The 16,592-nt window shown below is 48.1% G+C and overlaps 6 protein-coding genes across 6 annotated transcripts; 2 read left to right on the top strand and 4 right to left on the bottom strand.

Annotated features, from left to right (window-relative positions):
* Positions 1-786: 786 nt before the first annotated feature.
* Positions 787-3,462, top strand: LCP9604111_2047 (uncharacterized protein; the record flags this gene model as incomplete). The annotated part of the gene is made up of 4 exons (XM_039069481.1): positions 787-970; positions 1,030-1,874; positions 1,953-2,475; positions 3,431-3,462. The coding sequence occupies 4 exons, from the start codon at positions 787-789 to the stop codon at positions 3,460-3,462; spliced, it is 1,584 nt and encodes a 527-aa protein (XP_038932174.1).
* A 1,043-nt stretch (positions 3,463-4,505) lies between these two features.
* Positions 4,506-6,242, bottom strand: LCP9604111_2046 (sugar porter family MFS transporter; the record flags this gene model as incomplete). Its single annotated transcript, XM_039069480.1, has 4 exons — positions 4,506-5,218; positions 5,268-5,839; positions 5,895-6,107; positions 6,154-6,242. 4 exons carry the CDS (start codon positions 6,240-6,242, stop codon positions 4,506-4,508), a joined length of 1,587 nt encoding a protein of 528 aa, XP_038932173.1.
* Positions 6,243-9,362: 3,120 nt separating this feature from the next.
* Positions 9,363-10,638, top strand: LCP9604111_2045 (putative 6-hexanolactone hydrolase; the record flags this gene model as incomplete). Its single annotated transcript, XM_039069479.1, has 3 exons — positions 9,363-9,574; positions 9,665-9,810; positions 9,926-10,638. The coding sequence occupies 3 exons, from the start codon at positions 9,363-9,365 to the stop codon at positions 10,636-10,638; spliced, it is 1,071 nt and encodes a 356-aa protein (XP_038932172.1).
* Positions 10,639-10,809: 171 nt separating this feature from the next.
* On the bottom strand, positions 10,810-11,961 carry LCP9604111_2044 (putative Coatomer subunit epsilon; the record flags this gene model as incomplete). Its single annotated transcript, XM_039069478.1, has 5 exons — positions 10,810-10,918; positions 10,979-11,217; positions 11,294-11,429; positions 11,501-11,879; positions 11,937-11,961. The coding sequence occupies 5 exons, from the start codon at positions 11,959-11,961 to the stop codon at positions 10,810-10,812; spliced, it is 888 nt and encodes a 295-aa protein (XP_038932171.1).
* A 387-nt stretch (positions 11,962-12,348) lies between these two features.
* Positions 12,349-12,996, bottom strand: LCP9604111_2043 (uncharacterized protein; the record flags this gene model as incomplete). The annotated part of the gene is made up of 2 exons (XM_039069477.1): positions 12,349-12,844; positions 12,896-12,996. The coding sequence occupies 2 exons, from the start codon at positions 12,994-12,996 to the stop codon at positions 12,349-12,351; spliced, it is 597 nt and encodes a 198-aa protein (XP_038932170.1).
* A 762-nt stretch (positions 12,997-13,758) lies between these two features.
* LCP9604111_2042 (uncharacterized protein) lies at positions 13,759-16,476 on the bottom strand (the record flags this gene model as incomplete). Its single annotated transcript, XM_039069476.1, has 1 exon — positions 13,759-16,476. One exon carries the CDS (start codon positions 16,474-16,476, stop codon positions 13,759-13,761), a length of 2,718 nt encoding a protein of 905 aa, XP_038932169.1.
* Positions 16,477-16,592: the final 116 nt, after the last annotated feature.

Raw genomic sequence — 16,592 nt, 5'->3', positions numbered from 1 at the left:
CTTCACGACTAAAATTATCTATAGGCTCTGTCCTCGATGGCATACTCTCAGAAGAGCAGCTACAAGTACTAGCTGATTGTTATGGCCTGGATAAAGATGCTGAATCACGTTTTATTGGCTATGATGTGCCTTTGCAGCTAAATGAGTGAATATAAGCTCCAGGGAGCCAATGACCGCATTTCTAGTCTTTGAAGCCTAAGTCTAATTAATGTCAGACTCATAAAAATGTGGCCGGTTGGCAGAATATCATATAATGTAGGGGGTTGAGGCGGCGTGCAATACTTATGTCAAGTCACTTTCCAATACGATTCAAACACAGGCGGCATAAAGACCAAAGCTGTGGTCCCTTCTCTTCAAATCTTACATATATTTTGTTATGGGTCTTGCACCCCTTCACACTTTTGCTTTAGGCAATGGATCCCAGTGAGGTTGGCCAGGCTGCGATCGTGCTCGGTCAATGATTGCGCGCAGCCATCTTTACGCTCAGCGAGTCTTCGGCCAAGGCGGGGCTTTCCACCAAAACATATCATCTGGCGGCCGGTCACAACTTCTTCCACGATGATACCAGTCTATCTGCCAGTTGAGATTAGAGAAGGCGGTGAAACAAGCGGACAGGGATTAGAAACCAATAAGATGACATAACTAAGTAGACGCTGATTGGCCCATCCCAATTAGGTGTAGTGGTAATTGTCAGTGGGACCTGCATCCTTCCATCCACACTCGGCAAGCCAATTAGCTTCGACACACACGATTTATACTCAGTCACCATCCACCATCACCATCACCATGCCCGGATTAAGACAGCCTCATCTTCAAGAGCATAGCTCACCTGTCTATAAAAAACAACGTTTATCTGCCAAAGAATCCTCCATTTTTCCGTACCCCGCCATACCAGCCGAGTGCATTGATCATCATGAAGATCTTTTGCCGGATTCAATCGAACAATTTCGGCACATGATTGAGATACCAAGTAAGCATTTGCGTCTTCGACAATACAGCCTAGTATATGATATGCTAATTCACTCTTAGAAACAAACTCATCTGAGTGGGGCGATGAGAAAGCCGCAGCCGCGCGTGCCCTTCTTGAACCGAACGTGACCGATGCGAATCGGCAGTTAATTCGAACCTACCACCCTTCTCTAAGCTGCCTCCAACCTGTCTGGATGGTACTTGAGTGGGATAATAAGTGGATGTGGGCCATAGCGCCACATTCTGCTCCCAAAAAAACCACAGGTACTCACGCAGGGGGCTTGGAAATTCATGTTCAACCATCGGGATACATAGAGCGGACAACTGTCATATGGCCCAAACTCCAGAATGACCCTCTCAGTGTTATCCTCAACCCCCGAAAATTCCTTTCTCCAAATGATCTAAACCTGTTACGGGAGATGTTTCCGTGTGCGCTCGGCGTCAGGGTGTTCATAAGTGGGTTCATTGTGATTCTCTTCAAGAACCGCTCAGACATCGAATATTCCTGGCTCCACGATGGATTTGCAGACAGTTTTGGTTGCTTACGCCTACAGTACGATATCCTGCAGGATGAACCGACTCTGAACGTGATTCCCCGCGGTGCGGCAATTACCACCAGGCCCAACTCTGTCGATGGATACGCCGCGTTAGGTCTGAAGCTTCGTTTCCCTAGCGGGGAAGAGGCGATTACGGTACCCACGCACGCATTCGTCACTCTCCGAACGATGCTTCCAACGCCTCTGCTTCGTATGAATGATTGGTATCAGAAGATCAAGAAGAAAATGGCTCGATATCTCCCTATCAGAAGGAACTCATTTGTGCCAGCTGTCGGGACGGCTCGGCACCAAACAGCAGGTAATTCCCTTATAGGGAAAACCGTTCTCCTTGTCGGAGAATCGCAAGAGGTATGTGTGTTGAGAGAATATTGCCTCCTCTCATTTACGGTCTAAGTTACTAATGCAGTATGTACCTTCGAGCGATAGGTCGGTACAATCTCATTCACGTACGACCAAGCCAGTCGCAGGCCTCTTCGATTCCCAATAGGCTTTACCCACGATCTATCATTGATCACCAACGACCGAGGGCTTCCGCGAATGGTAACACCTGACCACACACCACAGGTATCCGGTTGGGGTTCATATCAGGATGTGTCAGATGGCAATCCCGTCTTTGTGACGAGTTTCAATGTTTCAACCGGGAACCAAATCCGCAGGATAGGCACGAGAGTATCAACACGTGCTCAACAAGCTATTGTCGAGGGCTCGCAGTATCTTTGGGATAAAGAACTGCTATCCCAAAGTGTCTCTATCCTATGGAGGACACAGTATGATCAAGACTCGCTACAAGGCCTCTCCGGTACAACCTTATGCCTCGGTTTGCTTTCAGATAAGACATGTCTTGCAGTCTGTTTCCAGAACTTTGAGACGCCATTATGCTCCTCAGCTGTCCTCAACGAAGATCATCGCGGTCCGTCAAACACGGAAGTTACAGGATTTCGTCTTAAAGGTGGATTTCTTTTACCACCGGATGTGAGAGAATGCCAAATTCTCTGTGATCCGCCAGAGACACCTGCTGGCTCTGGAATGTACCCTGGTAGGGATAGGGCTACTACGGGGCTGAGGAGGTCCTTCTCATCCCATCGTAGAGGGGAATGTTGGGGGAGGGGACTCTTCTGATTTTGAGTCAGAACTAAGTACCTGGAACTGCGTTGCTTCAATGAACAAGGTGGAATCTGCGAATATTATACTTTTTTAGTTTCCTTGAGAACCTGAGCACATCTTTGCCGTACGTTTCTATAACTAGAGGGAGCTTCATGGCAGTAGTTAGATCGGCATCGGGTATCATTCATATCTTCCATTGATCATCACTTCTTCGCTTCTTATAGTCACGTAGTAAATGTACATCAGACCCACTCTACATATCGAAATCTGTTGAAGAATTACAGGTGGGAGTTGCCATACCACATGTTGTACTATAGAACCAAGAAGGGAAGGAAGTGCAAAGAAGTCTCCCAAATTGCTGAAGGTACAAAATGGGAGACTGCGTAATGATAATAGCCCGTTCCATCATTCTACACTTTACAATCGATGAGAGAGAATGTCTACTAGATGAAAAAAAAAACGAAAAAAAAAACGAAAAACATACAACAGTTAGGATTCGCTGGTGGTCACCCACCCAACTACTTACTCACCGGCGTGATTCAAAGGACACAGAAGAAGATCTTATTTTGGCCCCTAGTGCTTTTTATCAGCTATTTTTAGAGAAGAAATTAGAGAAAGTTCTTCTTCGACGAAAAATTGCCCATCATTGTCAGGTAAGAGCTAATAATACTGCGATTGTCGTTTCAGTAAACGACCGAACCTACCGCAATTTGACTAAACGATTTAATGATACCGATATTATTTAGACCGCCATCGAGAGGCAGCTTCGGATATAGTCAGGTCTGTTCTCAATTACGTAGACGACCGTCACTCTCCTCTAACTAGCCGCTAGTCGGAAAGGGGAGAAAAGAGGAAAAGCCTCTATCACGAAGAGAATGCTCGATAAGAGAGCCACTCAGATTCATACTAAGTAGGATGCTTCTAGAGAAAGACCTATCTGGCGCAGCGTCTACAATCTAATGCAATGTGCATCCTCGACTGGCCCATTAGGCCCATACTATTAGGTGGATCCAATAGGGAAAAAAAAACATTACCAACTGAAGACTTATCATCTGAAGCGGCTCGTTACCCACGTCGAAAAAGGTGGGGTGTTAGACGGGCATAAGGGATGTGCCAGAAATAGTATGCGAAGAATTATATATAGAAGAGCAACAGAGACAGGAAAAGAACAATCGCAAAGGAGGACATGTGACTGGAAATGGAGCACCATATCCTACTATTCATATTCTGCTGTGAGCAAGCGCGTCCACATGAGCTCAGTGCCTACCGTGAAGCCATTATCGGGAGTATATTCAATGGGTGAAATTTTGCGGAGAAGGAGAACTCAGATTGTGTCGACAGAATTTTTAGAAGGTCATGCATATGTGAAGATGACGAGGTGACGCGAGTGATACAGTCTAAGGGAATGGCGCTGCTACGTTATATGGTGACTACCTCTTTACCCTATCTCGATATTAAGAGCGGTAGCATTCAGAATGGGATCTGCTGTAGTGGTTGTTGAATTGCTTTGGAAAAGGCTCTGAGGTCATCACTGGTTCAGTCTAATGTTTGTGCTCTACGGGACAACGTTTACTCCTATGCCGAGTTCATGGAACACTTTCGGGATTGTCGAGAAGTTCAAAATCCATGGAAATTGAGGAACCAAGGGGTTGATATTACTCACCTCTCGGAATTCGCTAGGCGTGGAGGTTGCTTCAAGAAAAGGGATGCTATCCTGTCTTCCAAAAGAAAAGAAGGCAAAGAGAAGGGAAGAAGGGGAGAAGGAGGAGCATTGATTCTGTACAAACAAACAGCTAGCTGACTGAATAGTTAGCTGGGTAGAAACCTGGCAGACCAGGTACCATGGCAGGTGATCTGTCTCAACAATATATACATTCACGTCGATCTTATAGTATCCTCAACGTGCACAGCCTTTTCACTTTCGTCTTGCTTCGGCTCATATTCAAGCGTTATCTCTTCATCCTTGAATTTCTCTGCACCCATATTCCAAGCCAGCTTAACCCCCTTGAACGCATCTTCAACTTCCTCCAGTGTCCTCCCCGATGTCTCAGGGAAAACGAAGAAGACGTGCAGGGTCATAGCGAAGGCGAAGACTGCAAAAATGATATAAGTCTTCCAAGTGATGTTGACAAAAGCAGGCGGAATGAAATAGCTCAGAGCGAAATTGAACGCCCAGTTGCTGGCTGTGGACAAGGCAGCGGCTTTGCCTCGTAGACGGAGGGGGAAGAGCTCCGACGGATACACCCACTCAATAGGGCCCCATGTTGGCGCGAAAGAGGCCACGATGAGATAGGAGCAAGCAATCACGACCTTGGCGGGAGCTCCTGTGATCAACCAACTCTCTTCGGGGATATTGTCCAAGCCACCTGGCGGGGCTGCGACACCGTAGCCTCCCATTAGGCCAGCACATAGGGTCCACCAGATGAAGAGAGAAATACTGCCTCCGATGAGTAATGGACGACGCCCGACACGATCCATGAAGAGGAGTGCGGGGATTGTCATAATCACGTTGATCACGGAGCTGATGGATGACGCCACCAAGTTGGAGCTGCCACTGAGGCCTGTCATTCCGAAAATATATGTAATGTCTAGAGATGTTAGTGGTAATTCCACCACACTGGACAGGAGGGAGCTCACAGTAGAGAATGGCGTTGATTCCAGTGAGTTGACACCAGATCTGGACAAAGACGACAATGTGCGTGCGCCAAAGCATATGCGGCCGGAAAAGATCGATGTAACTGTTGTCGGTCCTGTCGCGCTCTAATTCACAAGCATCCTTGAGCTGTTGGATCTCCATCTGGATAAAGTTCTCGTCGAGGTTGTTGTTGGCATGGATAGAAGAGATAATGTGACAACATTCCTCCCAGCGATCTTTCTTTGCCAACCATCGTGGAGACTCGGGGGTGAACAATAACCCTATGAAGAGGAAAATCGCGGGGATCATTTGAAGACCCCAAGGTAGCCGGAAAGCCAAAGGGCCTGTGAGGAAAGATGAGCCGTACGAGATATAGAACATGATCAAAACACCCCATGTGATCGCCCATTGCTGAGCACCCATTACCAAGCCCCTGAGATGAGGAGGCGCGAGCTCTCCAACATACACAGGAACTTGGGCTGAGCATATTCCGACACACAGACCGTTGACGAATCGACCCACGATTAACATAGGGATGTTCTGAGCGGCGCAACAGAGGGTACTTCCGATAATCCTAGTTGTGGATCACGTCAGCTACTTTCAGCTCAACGCATTGAAACATGACTAACCATACGATAGCTCCCAATTGAATCGCCGACTTTCGGCCGAAGATATCAGTCACGAAGCCCGAGATCAAGGCCCCGATGAAAGAACCCCCGGACATGGAGGCGGTGATTCCACCTTGCAGATTGGAACCTGGGCCGGAACAGTGAGACTCATCATTGAATGGAGGCCCATTAGGTCCCTCGTTGAAATAGCATCGGTATTGCTTGGTAGAAAGGCTGCATTGATTAGAAAGCGCTTGTTTCCTCCGAAGATAACTCTCACATGGCAGACATCGAAGACAGATCGAAGCCGAAGAGCGAGCCTCCGATCACAGCGATGACTGTGATCACATAAATATTGGTAATCATCATTGTAGCGAAGGACACGGAGTGTCGTAGTGATGAAAAGATGTCAAGAATAGTCGGACATCTGTAGACTATATATCTTCCATAAGAGAAGAAATTCGCACTATAGCATTACGGCCTATACAACTAAATTGGGTTAAGTTCGCCCCGCTTAATCTACCTTTAGCCGTCTACTGCCTCTCTATAGCATGAGGCACCTTTGTTCACGAATCGCGGGGCCCCAGGAATGCAGAGCCCAGGAATGCGGGGCCCCAGGAATCGTAATCAAGTTTGAGAAAGCCACGACAAGTGGCCCCACTCGATGACCTATGGGCGTTTTATTATCTGGGGTTTCCCTCGTATATTGCTCACTTGGTAGATCATTTACCCCATGGGGTTTGCCCGGTCCATTATCGTCGGCGTGCCTCGGCGTGGAATATACTTTAGGGAACTTTGTCCCGACGCAGACCATACACGGCTGCCCGAGTCACTGCGTAGCTAATATGACATCAAAGAGTATCACACGCTGCTTTCAACCATCTAAAACCACACCGGGAAAGAGATCTCGTTTACAGCTAGCACAAGAACTGTCCGTTTGCGGGTCGGTTTTCTGACTCGGCAAGATTGTACATGTTTCGAGTTGCCCAGCCCCTTGTTCTACCGGTAGCGAATGAGATCCTCGCTGGCTATAGATGGCTTTAGCTAGAGCTAGCCCGCTATCCGTGAGAGGTGATGGGCCCATCACATGCGAGATTTCTAGAGCGTCTTCACTCCAACGTCTCCATCTTTAGCCGCCAACCTTATTCCGTCCTTTTCGCTCATTCTGTCCTCCCAGGGAAGGTTTGCCTTGCTTGTTATCTCCCTTTTTTCAAGTCGAGTTTTGAATTGCATGCTGATTCCATCCAATGAAAGGTCATCGCAGGTCGCTGAAGAGGACTCTTTTGCCAACAAGAGGTCAAAGTGTCTGTCCCGGTCGGGTAAATTAGCACAGAGGATTTTCATTTCAAGATTGTAATTGGAGTTTCTTCCGCTCAAGGCCTTATTCAAGGGGTGACGACAACACCCAACCCCGACTATAAAGCTTTTGATTTTGAGCCGCCTCAAAAGTTAAACCTCACCATAGTGGCTCACTTGTTTCATTATCAGTATGGCTTATAGTATATTTGAGCCTTCGGTGTTACTAGCTAGTTATTTCAAGAAAAGAGTCATCCAATTCAAAACCAAGTACAGAGTATAGCAGGGGGAAGGGGAAAAGGAGGAGAAGGAATAGTGGAGACGACTGTATTTGTGGGGTTCACTCAACTTAGTCGGTGTGAATCGGCAGAATCCTCTTCATAACGTCACTGCTAAGACTGCATTTAGTCTCGAAAGGCCGAGTGCTCTTCACATCGTTATTAAGAAAACTATGATAACTATCATGCCACATTCATCAATTACAAACGTGAGGATATATTATGGGTTAAATCCGCGGGTAGACGGGTTAGACCCGACCCGTTCCTTGGCGGGTTTTTGGGTCCGGGGTTGATAAACAATGCAAACATGATATCCACTTACTTCTATGTGCACATTTGAATCAAAAATGGCTGATCGAGAATACAGGTTTCCTAGCTAATGGGGCAGGTGGCTTGAAATGAAATCGCTTTCAAGTTCCATCATGTGGTATGGTTTCTGTACAAGAGGGTTCAGCACCTATCAGATGGGGAGGGAAGGTAGAGTATAGATAGGGAAGGAAGGAACATGTGAAATCAACTGGTAATTATGGCAACTACCTATGCAAGCAAAGACGGTGACGTGCCAAGTCTATTCAATCAAGAAAGAAGGGAATCAATTCAGGAAGGATGGAGAAGGAAGAAGCAAGTGCAGTGGGAAGCAGCCTGTTGATACAACTGACACTTTGCAAACGTTGCAAACCCTAAACCTCTCGTTTAGCTATCTACCAAACAATCTATGAAATTAAACTAGTAAACAATGCAAACAGGAAGCGAGCAAGCAAACGAACAAACAAAACAAAGATCTAAATGTGGCAGCACGTGATACTGGTGATCGCACACTGAGGTCAAATATCCATCATGGCATCAAATTCAAAGGAACTCAACTCGAGGACTCAAGAGCCAAGGAGTTGAGGTAAGCATGTTTCAAAAATTCCCAAGCAAGCTGTAAGGCTCACTTGAAGCAGTCAAGGTGGTAGTTTTCAACCAGCAAAAACACGATCTCGGATGTCTCCTCACTGATACGTGTAAAGCCCTTGCACTAGGATGAAGAAGGAAGAAGAGAGAGAACCAATCTGGGGGGAGGACCAGGTATTTATAATTTCCCCAGTGGCTTAAGGTAAGAGCAATCAAAGGGTTGGTGACGATCACGGACTATAGATATTCCGAAGTAAAAAGAGACGGGCGGTGAATAGCGGTGATCGGGATTAAGCTGGAGTTAAGCTGGATGAGGAGCTGAGTTGTGGACCGCTTCACACTTCCAGTACATATTTTCAGCTGTGCCACGTGGCCCACTTCCTCCAGGGCTATATGGTAATAAGCAAAGCCTGGGTTTATGAGCTCAATCTATGTGTCTAGTTGAAAACTTATAGATAAGCCAAACCAGCCAGTGATGATGAGCTGGCTGCTGGGTAGGACCTGCTTCCCTCTAGGATCTCTTTTCTCCTGATGCACACATGTATATACAAAAAGAGTCACATACAACTATCTTTCTCTCTCAATTCGTTCCTTTTTCCCTGCTCTAAGCGGTCCCATCCAAACTAAGTCTCTATCCTCACAGTAGCTTCGGCACATGCCCAACGTGCTCCGTTTTTTGATATAGTTCCGGGAGAATTATCAAAATCCAAGTTATCCAACCAGGAAGAACACCTGTTTCATATCACCAGGACCCTTCATTGAGTATTTATTAGGGCTCCTAGTTCATATGAATCTTTGTTGAAACTATGTATGTTGTAAGCTGCCCGGGAGATAAAGGAAGTTAGGGCTACCGAGCCTTTCGCATCTACCCGAACTGATAGTTCCCGAGGTCCCGCTCGTGCATATGAGCGCAGAACCAATCAGCGCCCAACGGACTCAGGTCCCGCTGCCCCACAGCTGAGGGCATTGAGGATACAAAAGCCCATGGCTGAGCGGAAGACTTTCAATCACTCAAACCACCATGTCGTCGAACGAAGATGGCCCTGGGCCGCAGCTCGGTTTCTGGGAAAAAGCAGATATCCCATTCATGTACCTGTCCCTTTGCGGCAGCTTGGTATATGCTGCCATTGCTGGTGTTTTCCGGGGTAAAGCCAGCCCTAGGCGTTACGATCACTATGTTGTGTCCGCTGTGGTTCGCAAACTCCTTACTCGGAGGTCAGATCGTCAGATGCAGTATGTTATTCTCTCTCTCCAATTCTTCTGCAAGTTGCAAGAAAGCAAGCATCAGAATGGACACGACATTGACATTGTATTATTGCACAGGTACCTCAGCCCCTCAACTCCAGCGGCCTACGAAGGCGTTATGAAAAAGCACGGTCTCAAACCCGAGACTGTCGTACTCCCACACAACACCGAGGGCCACTGGATCGGAAACAAAGACGCCAAGAACGTCATTATATACTACCACGGTGCGTCTATGATCCCCACCGTGTAACACTCGGAGAAATTAGCATCCACAGAGGAAAAAGTCTAATCATAACTTAAATGCATGATATCAACCAAAATACTAACTTCTAAAAACAGGCGGCGGTTTCGCCGTCCCCGCCATGGCAGCGTACTTCGAATTCTGGCTCGACATGCTGAAAGACTTGGACAAAACAGGCGACAACCTAGCCGTCTTCTTCCCACGGTACTCGCTCACCCCTGAGTCGACGTATCCGACCCAGATGCGACAAGCCGTCGAGGCCCTGCGCTACATCATCAACGAGACAGGCCGCTCACCATCCAACGTGATCATCGGCGGGGACTCAGCGGGCGGAAACCTTGCCGCTGCGACGCTGCTGCACCTGTCCCACCCGCACGCGGAAATCAAGCCGCTGGAGCTGTCGGTGCCGTTGGCGGGCGTCTTTGCGTTCTCGCCTTGGATACACTTTAGTACGGACTGGCCGTCGATAGAGGAAAATAAGTGGAAGGATATTCTTCCGCGGGAGGCTTTGGAGAGGTGGACTATTTCTTACCGTGCCGGTCTGCCGGAGGATAATTGGAACCAGCCGTTTGATGCACCCCCTGGTTGGTGGGAGAGTGCTAAGACGGAGAGGATTTTGATTCTTGTTGGTGAGGATGAGCTTTTGCTTTCGCCTATTCGGGAGTTTGCGAAGAAGGTCAAGGCGGAGTTCAAAGACATTACCTTTGTGATTGGGCAGGATGAGTCGCATGATGCGCCGTTTTTCACTATGATGAAGGAGGAGACTCCGACTCATTCGGCGTTGCGAGAATGGTTGGCTTCTCGGCTGTGATAGAAACAGATTTGTATTGTTCCTATCTCTTGTACCAAATTACAGATGAGATATCCAAATATGACACCAGTTGCAATATTGAGATAGGTCGTGTCTCTCATAAACAAGTAGGATAAGCTCCCCTGACTCGGATTAAACATAACAAATATAGGGAACAGCATTGAAATATTTCTACGATGAGACCTTAGCAGAGAACTTTGCCGCCGCAGTATCGAAAAACTCGCTCTTCTCCTGGATATCGGTGAGAAGGGGGTGCGCGGGCTGGACCTGCTGTAGCCGGCTAGACAAGATAAAAGTTAGCATCGAGTTCACTATCTTCTTCTCCGATAGGATGACATACGACTCCAGGTCCTCGGTCTGCTTGCCAGCCAACACATTCAAAACAATGCTATTGGCAATCAACTCCACGTCGGTAGGGTATGTCTCAAGGGCAGCGGTGAGGGCAGCCTCAGCCTCAGGAAGACGACCCAGGTGGATCTCAGCGATGGCCTGACCAACGATAGATAGCGGTGCGGAGGTACCGGGTGCGGATGCGAGCTCCTCGAAGACGTAGAAAGCAGACTGGTACTTGTCGCCGCCCTGTACAGAAACACAAATCAGCACTCATAGACCATCAACCATCAACCAGAAGATTATGGGTTTATCATCAACATACAACTCTCAAGCCAACCCACGACTCGGCAACGTTGACCAGCAGCGAATCCTGACCCCAGCGCTTGGCAGCCTGAACCTCCTTGAGCGCGAGATCGGTCCGGTTTTGTACGAGATGGATCTGGACAATGAGGGAGACGCTAGGAGAGATAGAATGTCAGACCAACATGCTCCGTTATATTTGCGGCCTACTTGCGACGGGGTAACTCACGCCTCGAGGTTACCCTGGTGCTTGGACAGCAGCGCCAGCGCCTCCTCGCTGTGTCCCTGGGCCTGGAGCACAGTAGCAGCAAGAACCTGCACCGTGTTGTTTTCGGGGTAGTTCTCTGCGAGCTCTTGTGCGAGCTGCAGGGCAGCGTCTGTTTTGCCGGAGGACTGCAGTGCCAGGGCCCTGACGGCGGAGAGGTCAGGGCTGTCCTCTTCGATGGAGGGCTCGGCGAGGCTTTCTTCGAATTGGCCAAGGGCAATCTGGGCGCGGAGTCGGAGGACTTGAGCGGGGAGCTGGTTCTCGGGGGAGAGCGCGGCGGTCTCGAAGTCAATCACATTCTGGTATTGGCCTGAGTGGAAGGCGCTGTGGATGTTGAGGAGCTCTGCGGGGAAGCTGGGTTAGCGTTGATCGGAGCTGTAGAAAGAACTGGAATGCGTACCGCCCTCTGCAGAAAAGGGATCCATGTTGGCTGTTGTGGAAGAATTGGTTCGAGGGAAATGGGTGTTGTTGATGTCCTGGCCGCAGTTGTTCACGGTGGCTTTATGGGGAAGAGGCAACTCTGCCGAGATAACAGGGGCAGGTGGGCCGACCGCTCTTAGATACACATTTCGATCATCTAGTTACACTTCTCCCACTTACTTCAACGACACTTGTTTAACAAATATATGCTTCATTCTATCTTTTCATAATTGAAAGTGAAAAATATATATTTAATTCCGGATGAAACGCAAAAAAGTACCCCGATTTTGCTTACTGGCACAAGGTGATTTGTCGCCAGCGATAATAGACAATAATATGCATGGGGGTCCATGATCTGCCTTGGATCATGTAACAATCTTCTTTCCTTGGAATCACCGAGAAAACTTCTTCTTCAAGGCCCGACATGATTTGCGGGCCTTGCTTGATACAACTCGCGCAATCACAAGAGCCAACCACTGAGGCTCAGGCTGAGAAGACGACGGTGATGAAGAATGACAGGTGTCTTCGGAGGATCTCCCGTACGGTGGCGTTAAGGCTCCACAGAACGGGAGGAAGGAATCTTCGTACTCCAGGTCAGTCGGAGTCCTGACTAGTGATACCGCGTCCTCTTCTTCGACGCGGAACTCGATGAATCTTCGCCTTTGGCCCTGTTGGTTGAGACAATTGTGCAGCCGACGGAGAGATGACTTGCTGATTAGTCTCGGGATTGGAGGGTCATGTTCCAGCTTCAACGGACCTAGAGCTCGTAGGTCCAGGGAGGAGGAGGACCGGGGCGATGACTGGGGAGATGGCTGGGGAGATGGCTGTTTTTCGGACCGAAATGTTTCGTCCTGGTGGGCTGTAACTACCTGATGGACTTTGAGGGTCCTGTGAATCATTTTAATGTATATCGGAAGAGATATAGATATAGATGCGTACCTTGGGTCTATGCTCCCGTTGTCCCCAGAAATAATATCGAGCCAGTTGAAGTCCATTTGCACATATGCCATCGTGCGATGTTGTATATAGCCCTTGGTCATTTGTGAGGAAGGGTTGGTTCTGGTCTTGTTCCCGTGGGGTGAATCGAGTATTGAATGTACTCTATAGTGAGGGCTAGTTGAGGGATACTTGAAGTGGATTCGATTTATACCTGAGGGCTGAATGATGTAAGTGTCAGAGAAGATAGATGAAGAAATAAGATAAACCAAGCAGAGAGCTGGATTCAAATGGCTGTATATATAGACCGTTATAGCTACTAAGCCCTCTTGAGAGCCGACATCGAGTTCCGATCGTAGTTGAAGGTACTTTCCCCAATAGAGGTAAATTAGGGCTACATCCATGGTTGCCAGGCCGAAAGGTATTTCGGCGATGATAGAAAGAGCGCCACAAGTATCGCAATAAGTAAAGTACATCTTGAAACCGGGCAGCACCCAGACTGCGGGAAACCTTATATACATCATAATGATGGTGAACGACTGCGGGTGTGAATACAATATATCACCAGGAGTGGAGGGTAGAAACTCAGGGAAATGAATGTGTACAGCTGGGTTTAGGTATATCTATGTAAGTATAATTAATGAGCATAGTCCGAGATAATTAGTGAGTTGTTACTCTAGGTGTGGTTTATTCTTCACTTCTACAGGACATTGCCGTTTAACAGAGGAGTGCAACAAACTAGTTTCATGATGTAACTACTAGTTAACTAGTATGTGTCAATATTTAGTTAGAATAGCAAGTGAATGATTTTTATTTATCCTATATTCGGAAATGAATTTGCTCTGCTGAATAAACCGGATTCTCGATTAACCCTGCCATCTGAATTTACCCTCGCGTAGTGTCTTCACGACACCCAGGGGCATAGACTGGCGATTCACGGCATCCAGGCTACCGTAAGTACGGACCATCCCTTCGTGGTAAAACTCCGCCACCCATTTCCAATAGGGCGTCATTGTATTCCAGAAAGCATTTATAGAACCTTCAGAGGACCTTTGATCAAGGCACTTTTGCTCCCTTACCAAGCTCCAAGTCGGATCAACACTCATCTCATCCGGAACCTCGGCTAGTTGCCTGTACACGCGCACAAAAGAGGAGCTAAATGTTTCTGGATACCGGGTGTAGTCTTCCAGGGACATGAATGACGTGGATTCGACCCCCCATTTGCTCGAAAATGGGATGCTAACATCAGCACCGTTCCTTTTGAACTCTTCTTTGTCCCCCTCGTATTCCTTCTCCTCCATCAGCGAGGCCTTGTGGAATAGCTTCTGGGGAGTTTGTTTCATATTCTCACGCATGGCGAGAAGTCGGACGAAGGGATTGAGAAGACCCAGGCCGCCGAGTTCAACAGGATAATAGAAGAATCCATCTGGAAGATCATGGATATCGAACCGATCTGCGATCACAGTGCGTAGATAGTCAGTGACACCACTGATTTGATTCGACGAGCTTTTATCATCTGAGATTTTGTTGAAGAGTGTGCGCTCGATGCGGCTCAGGGTGGAAATGGCCATGTCGATATGGTCCCGACCAAAGCAAGTGGCTGGCTTTGCAAAGTTGTTGGTAAAGAAGCGGCCGAAGTAGCTGTTCCATGCCTGGACCCAAGCGAACACACTTTTGCAGGCCGAAAGCTGTCGTAAAAGCTCTTCGATGTGCTGGTCGACCTGGGTTTGATCGATTATAAATCTCTCTTTCTCCGCATCCAAAACCAGGAAGCCCCAGCGGATATCACCGGTGGGAAGAGCTGAATCTTTTGGAGTTTTATTCAGGCCCATCTGCACAGTTCCCGTCTTCTCCTGATTGAACTTCAACCCCATCACCTGAGTGAACTGGTCCATTGCCCCCCATGCCTTGACGCAAGTATTCTCTGCCCCCCAGAACCAGAAGTCATCATGGAGCCGGTACAGAAAGGCACCGTCTGTAGCTTGATTGACTGCGTAGTCCATACAAAAGAGAACAGATTCTCCGAAGCAATCACTCAGTGTATGACTCATTGGAACGCCACGCTTGCGGATTTGAACAGAGCCCTCGGCTCCATCTTGGGCAAACTTCAGCGGGGCCTCTAGGAACACAACAAAGAACTTGATCCACAGCTCAGAGACCCCAAAGAACTCCAGCACGGTGAGCATGGTGGCATGGGGAATTGAAGGGCCAAACCACTCAAAGTCCGATCGGATTGCAGTAAAGTCCCCGCGCTGACGCTTATGGATGATGGATTCTGTGATCAGAAGGTGCAAAAGGGAGTGCTTTTTATCCATGGGGTTTTCTGGACTGGAATTCGTGGTGTCATCATACTCCCGAGCGCCTTCGGCGGTTGATGTGGGTAGTTGGCTCATGAAATATTGGTCGGCGTATGTCATCCTTCGAATCTCGTTGAGATTGACAGCACCCAAGTTGGCGTCTCGACCAAGGAAGTACTTTCGCATCTCCTTGTGATCGTCTGGGATATCCTCATTTAAGGGCTTCCAGGCGTTCGAGTGTAGGAATGTCTCAAATACAGTTCGCAGCTTCACAGCCCACTTTGTCCCGAGGTACTGTAGCAGAAGGGCATCAAGAAGGTCTTCGTCCATGAAAAATCGATATTTACCATTCAGCTGGCGGCGCATCTCAACAGAAACACCATCTGCGGCTCCGCTCCAGGTCCAGCTGTCAAGCGAGGAAATGCGCATGTTGAGCACATCTGCCACTTCCTGGGCAACCTCGTTGTTCCGCATGAACTCTTTCAGAATGGATGTCTTCTCATCGCTAAGAAGGTCGGACTTGAGAAGTGCGCGAGAGACCCACTTGAGTTCCTCTACATTGAACCAGTTATTCTTTGAGGATAATTCTGTCCCAAACGACTGGATACTTGCTCGGAGATCCATGAGTGCCTGTCGAGAAAGGTTGGTTTGTGTGAAAAGATCATCAAGATAGGACCGAATTGCATCTTCATTGACATGTGTCGCAGCAGTAAAAGTCAAGGACTCCCAAGTCGCGCGTTGCTCAGGCATTTCCGCCCGCGCAATGTTGTCGGAGCTCGAGCCCGAGCTCGTGGATTTGGAAATGATGCTTCCATCCAAGTCCGACAGCCACTCAGTAACCAAATTGCTGTAAAATGCACTGTGCTCATGCTTTTTCTCGAGGTATTGCAACTCCTTTTCAAGTTGATCGACACGATCCTGTATAGCTGCCGGGGAGATGGAAGGATCGTAGCGACTTTGGAGAAGAAAGCGATGTATGCTCGTATGATCTCCCGGCTGCAAACGACCTACTCGCCAAATAATGACTTTATCTTCCGATTCCTCAGGTGAGGGATCGGCATCTAGATCCAGGTCATGTTCGTCAAGCAAATCCTTGGGGTATCCTTTCAGGCGTGTGAGTCCATACAGCAAGGCCTGAGCACGGGTGCGTAGATCTGGGGCTTCGTTGGCAACTTCAAGGATTCTGGCTTTGCGCCGATCAAATAAGGCGCGTTGCTTGGAGAGTTCATTGATTTTCGTGGCAGTGATAGACTTGAGTGTCTGTGGGAGAGCACCATTTGTCGTCATTATGTTAAAGCTTTGAGTGATGTGAGAGGAGCGTCCACGTTTTGAGGAAAAAAGTTGAGATATTTTGAATTTGCAACTGGAGCTGATAAAACGAGGTGGAGATGCTGGGGGTCGGA

This window comes from Penicillium roqueforti, assembly GCF_015533775.1.
Source record: "Penicillium roqueforti strain LCP96 04111 chromosome Unknown scaffold_02, whole genome shotgun sequence".
NCBI classification, from domain to species: domain Eukaryota; kingdom Fungi; phylum Ascomycota; class Eurotiomycetes; order Eurotiales; family Aspergillaceae; genus Penicillium; species Penicillium roqueforti.
The sequence above is the reverse complement of the archived record's forward strand: the minus strand, read 5'-3'. Positions and strand labels throughout refer to the sequence as shown.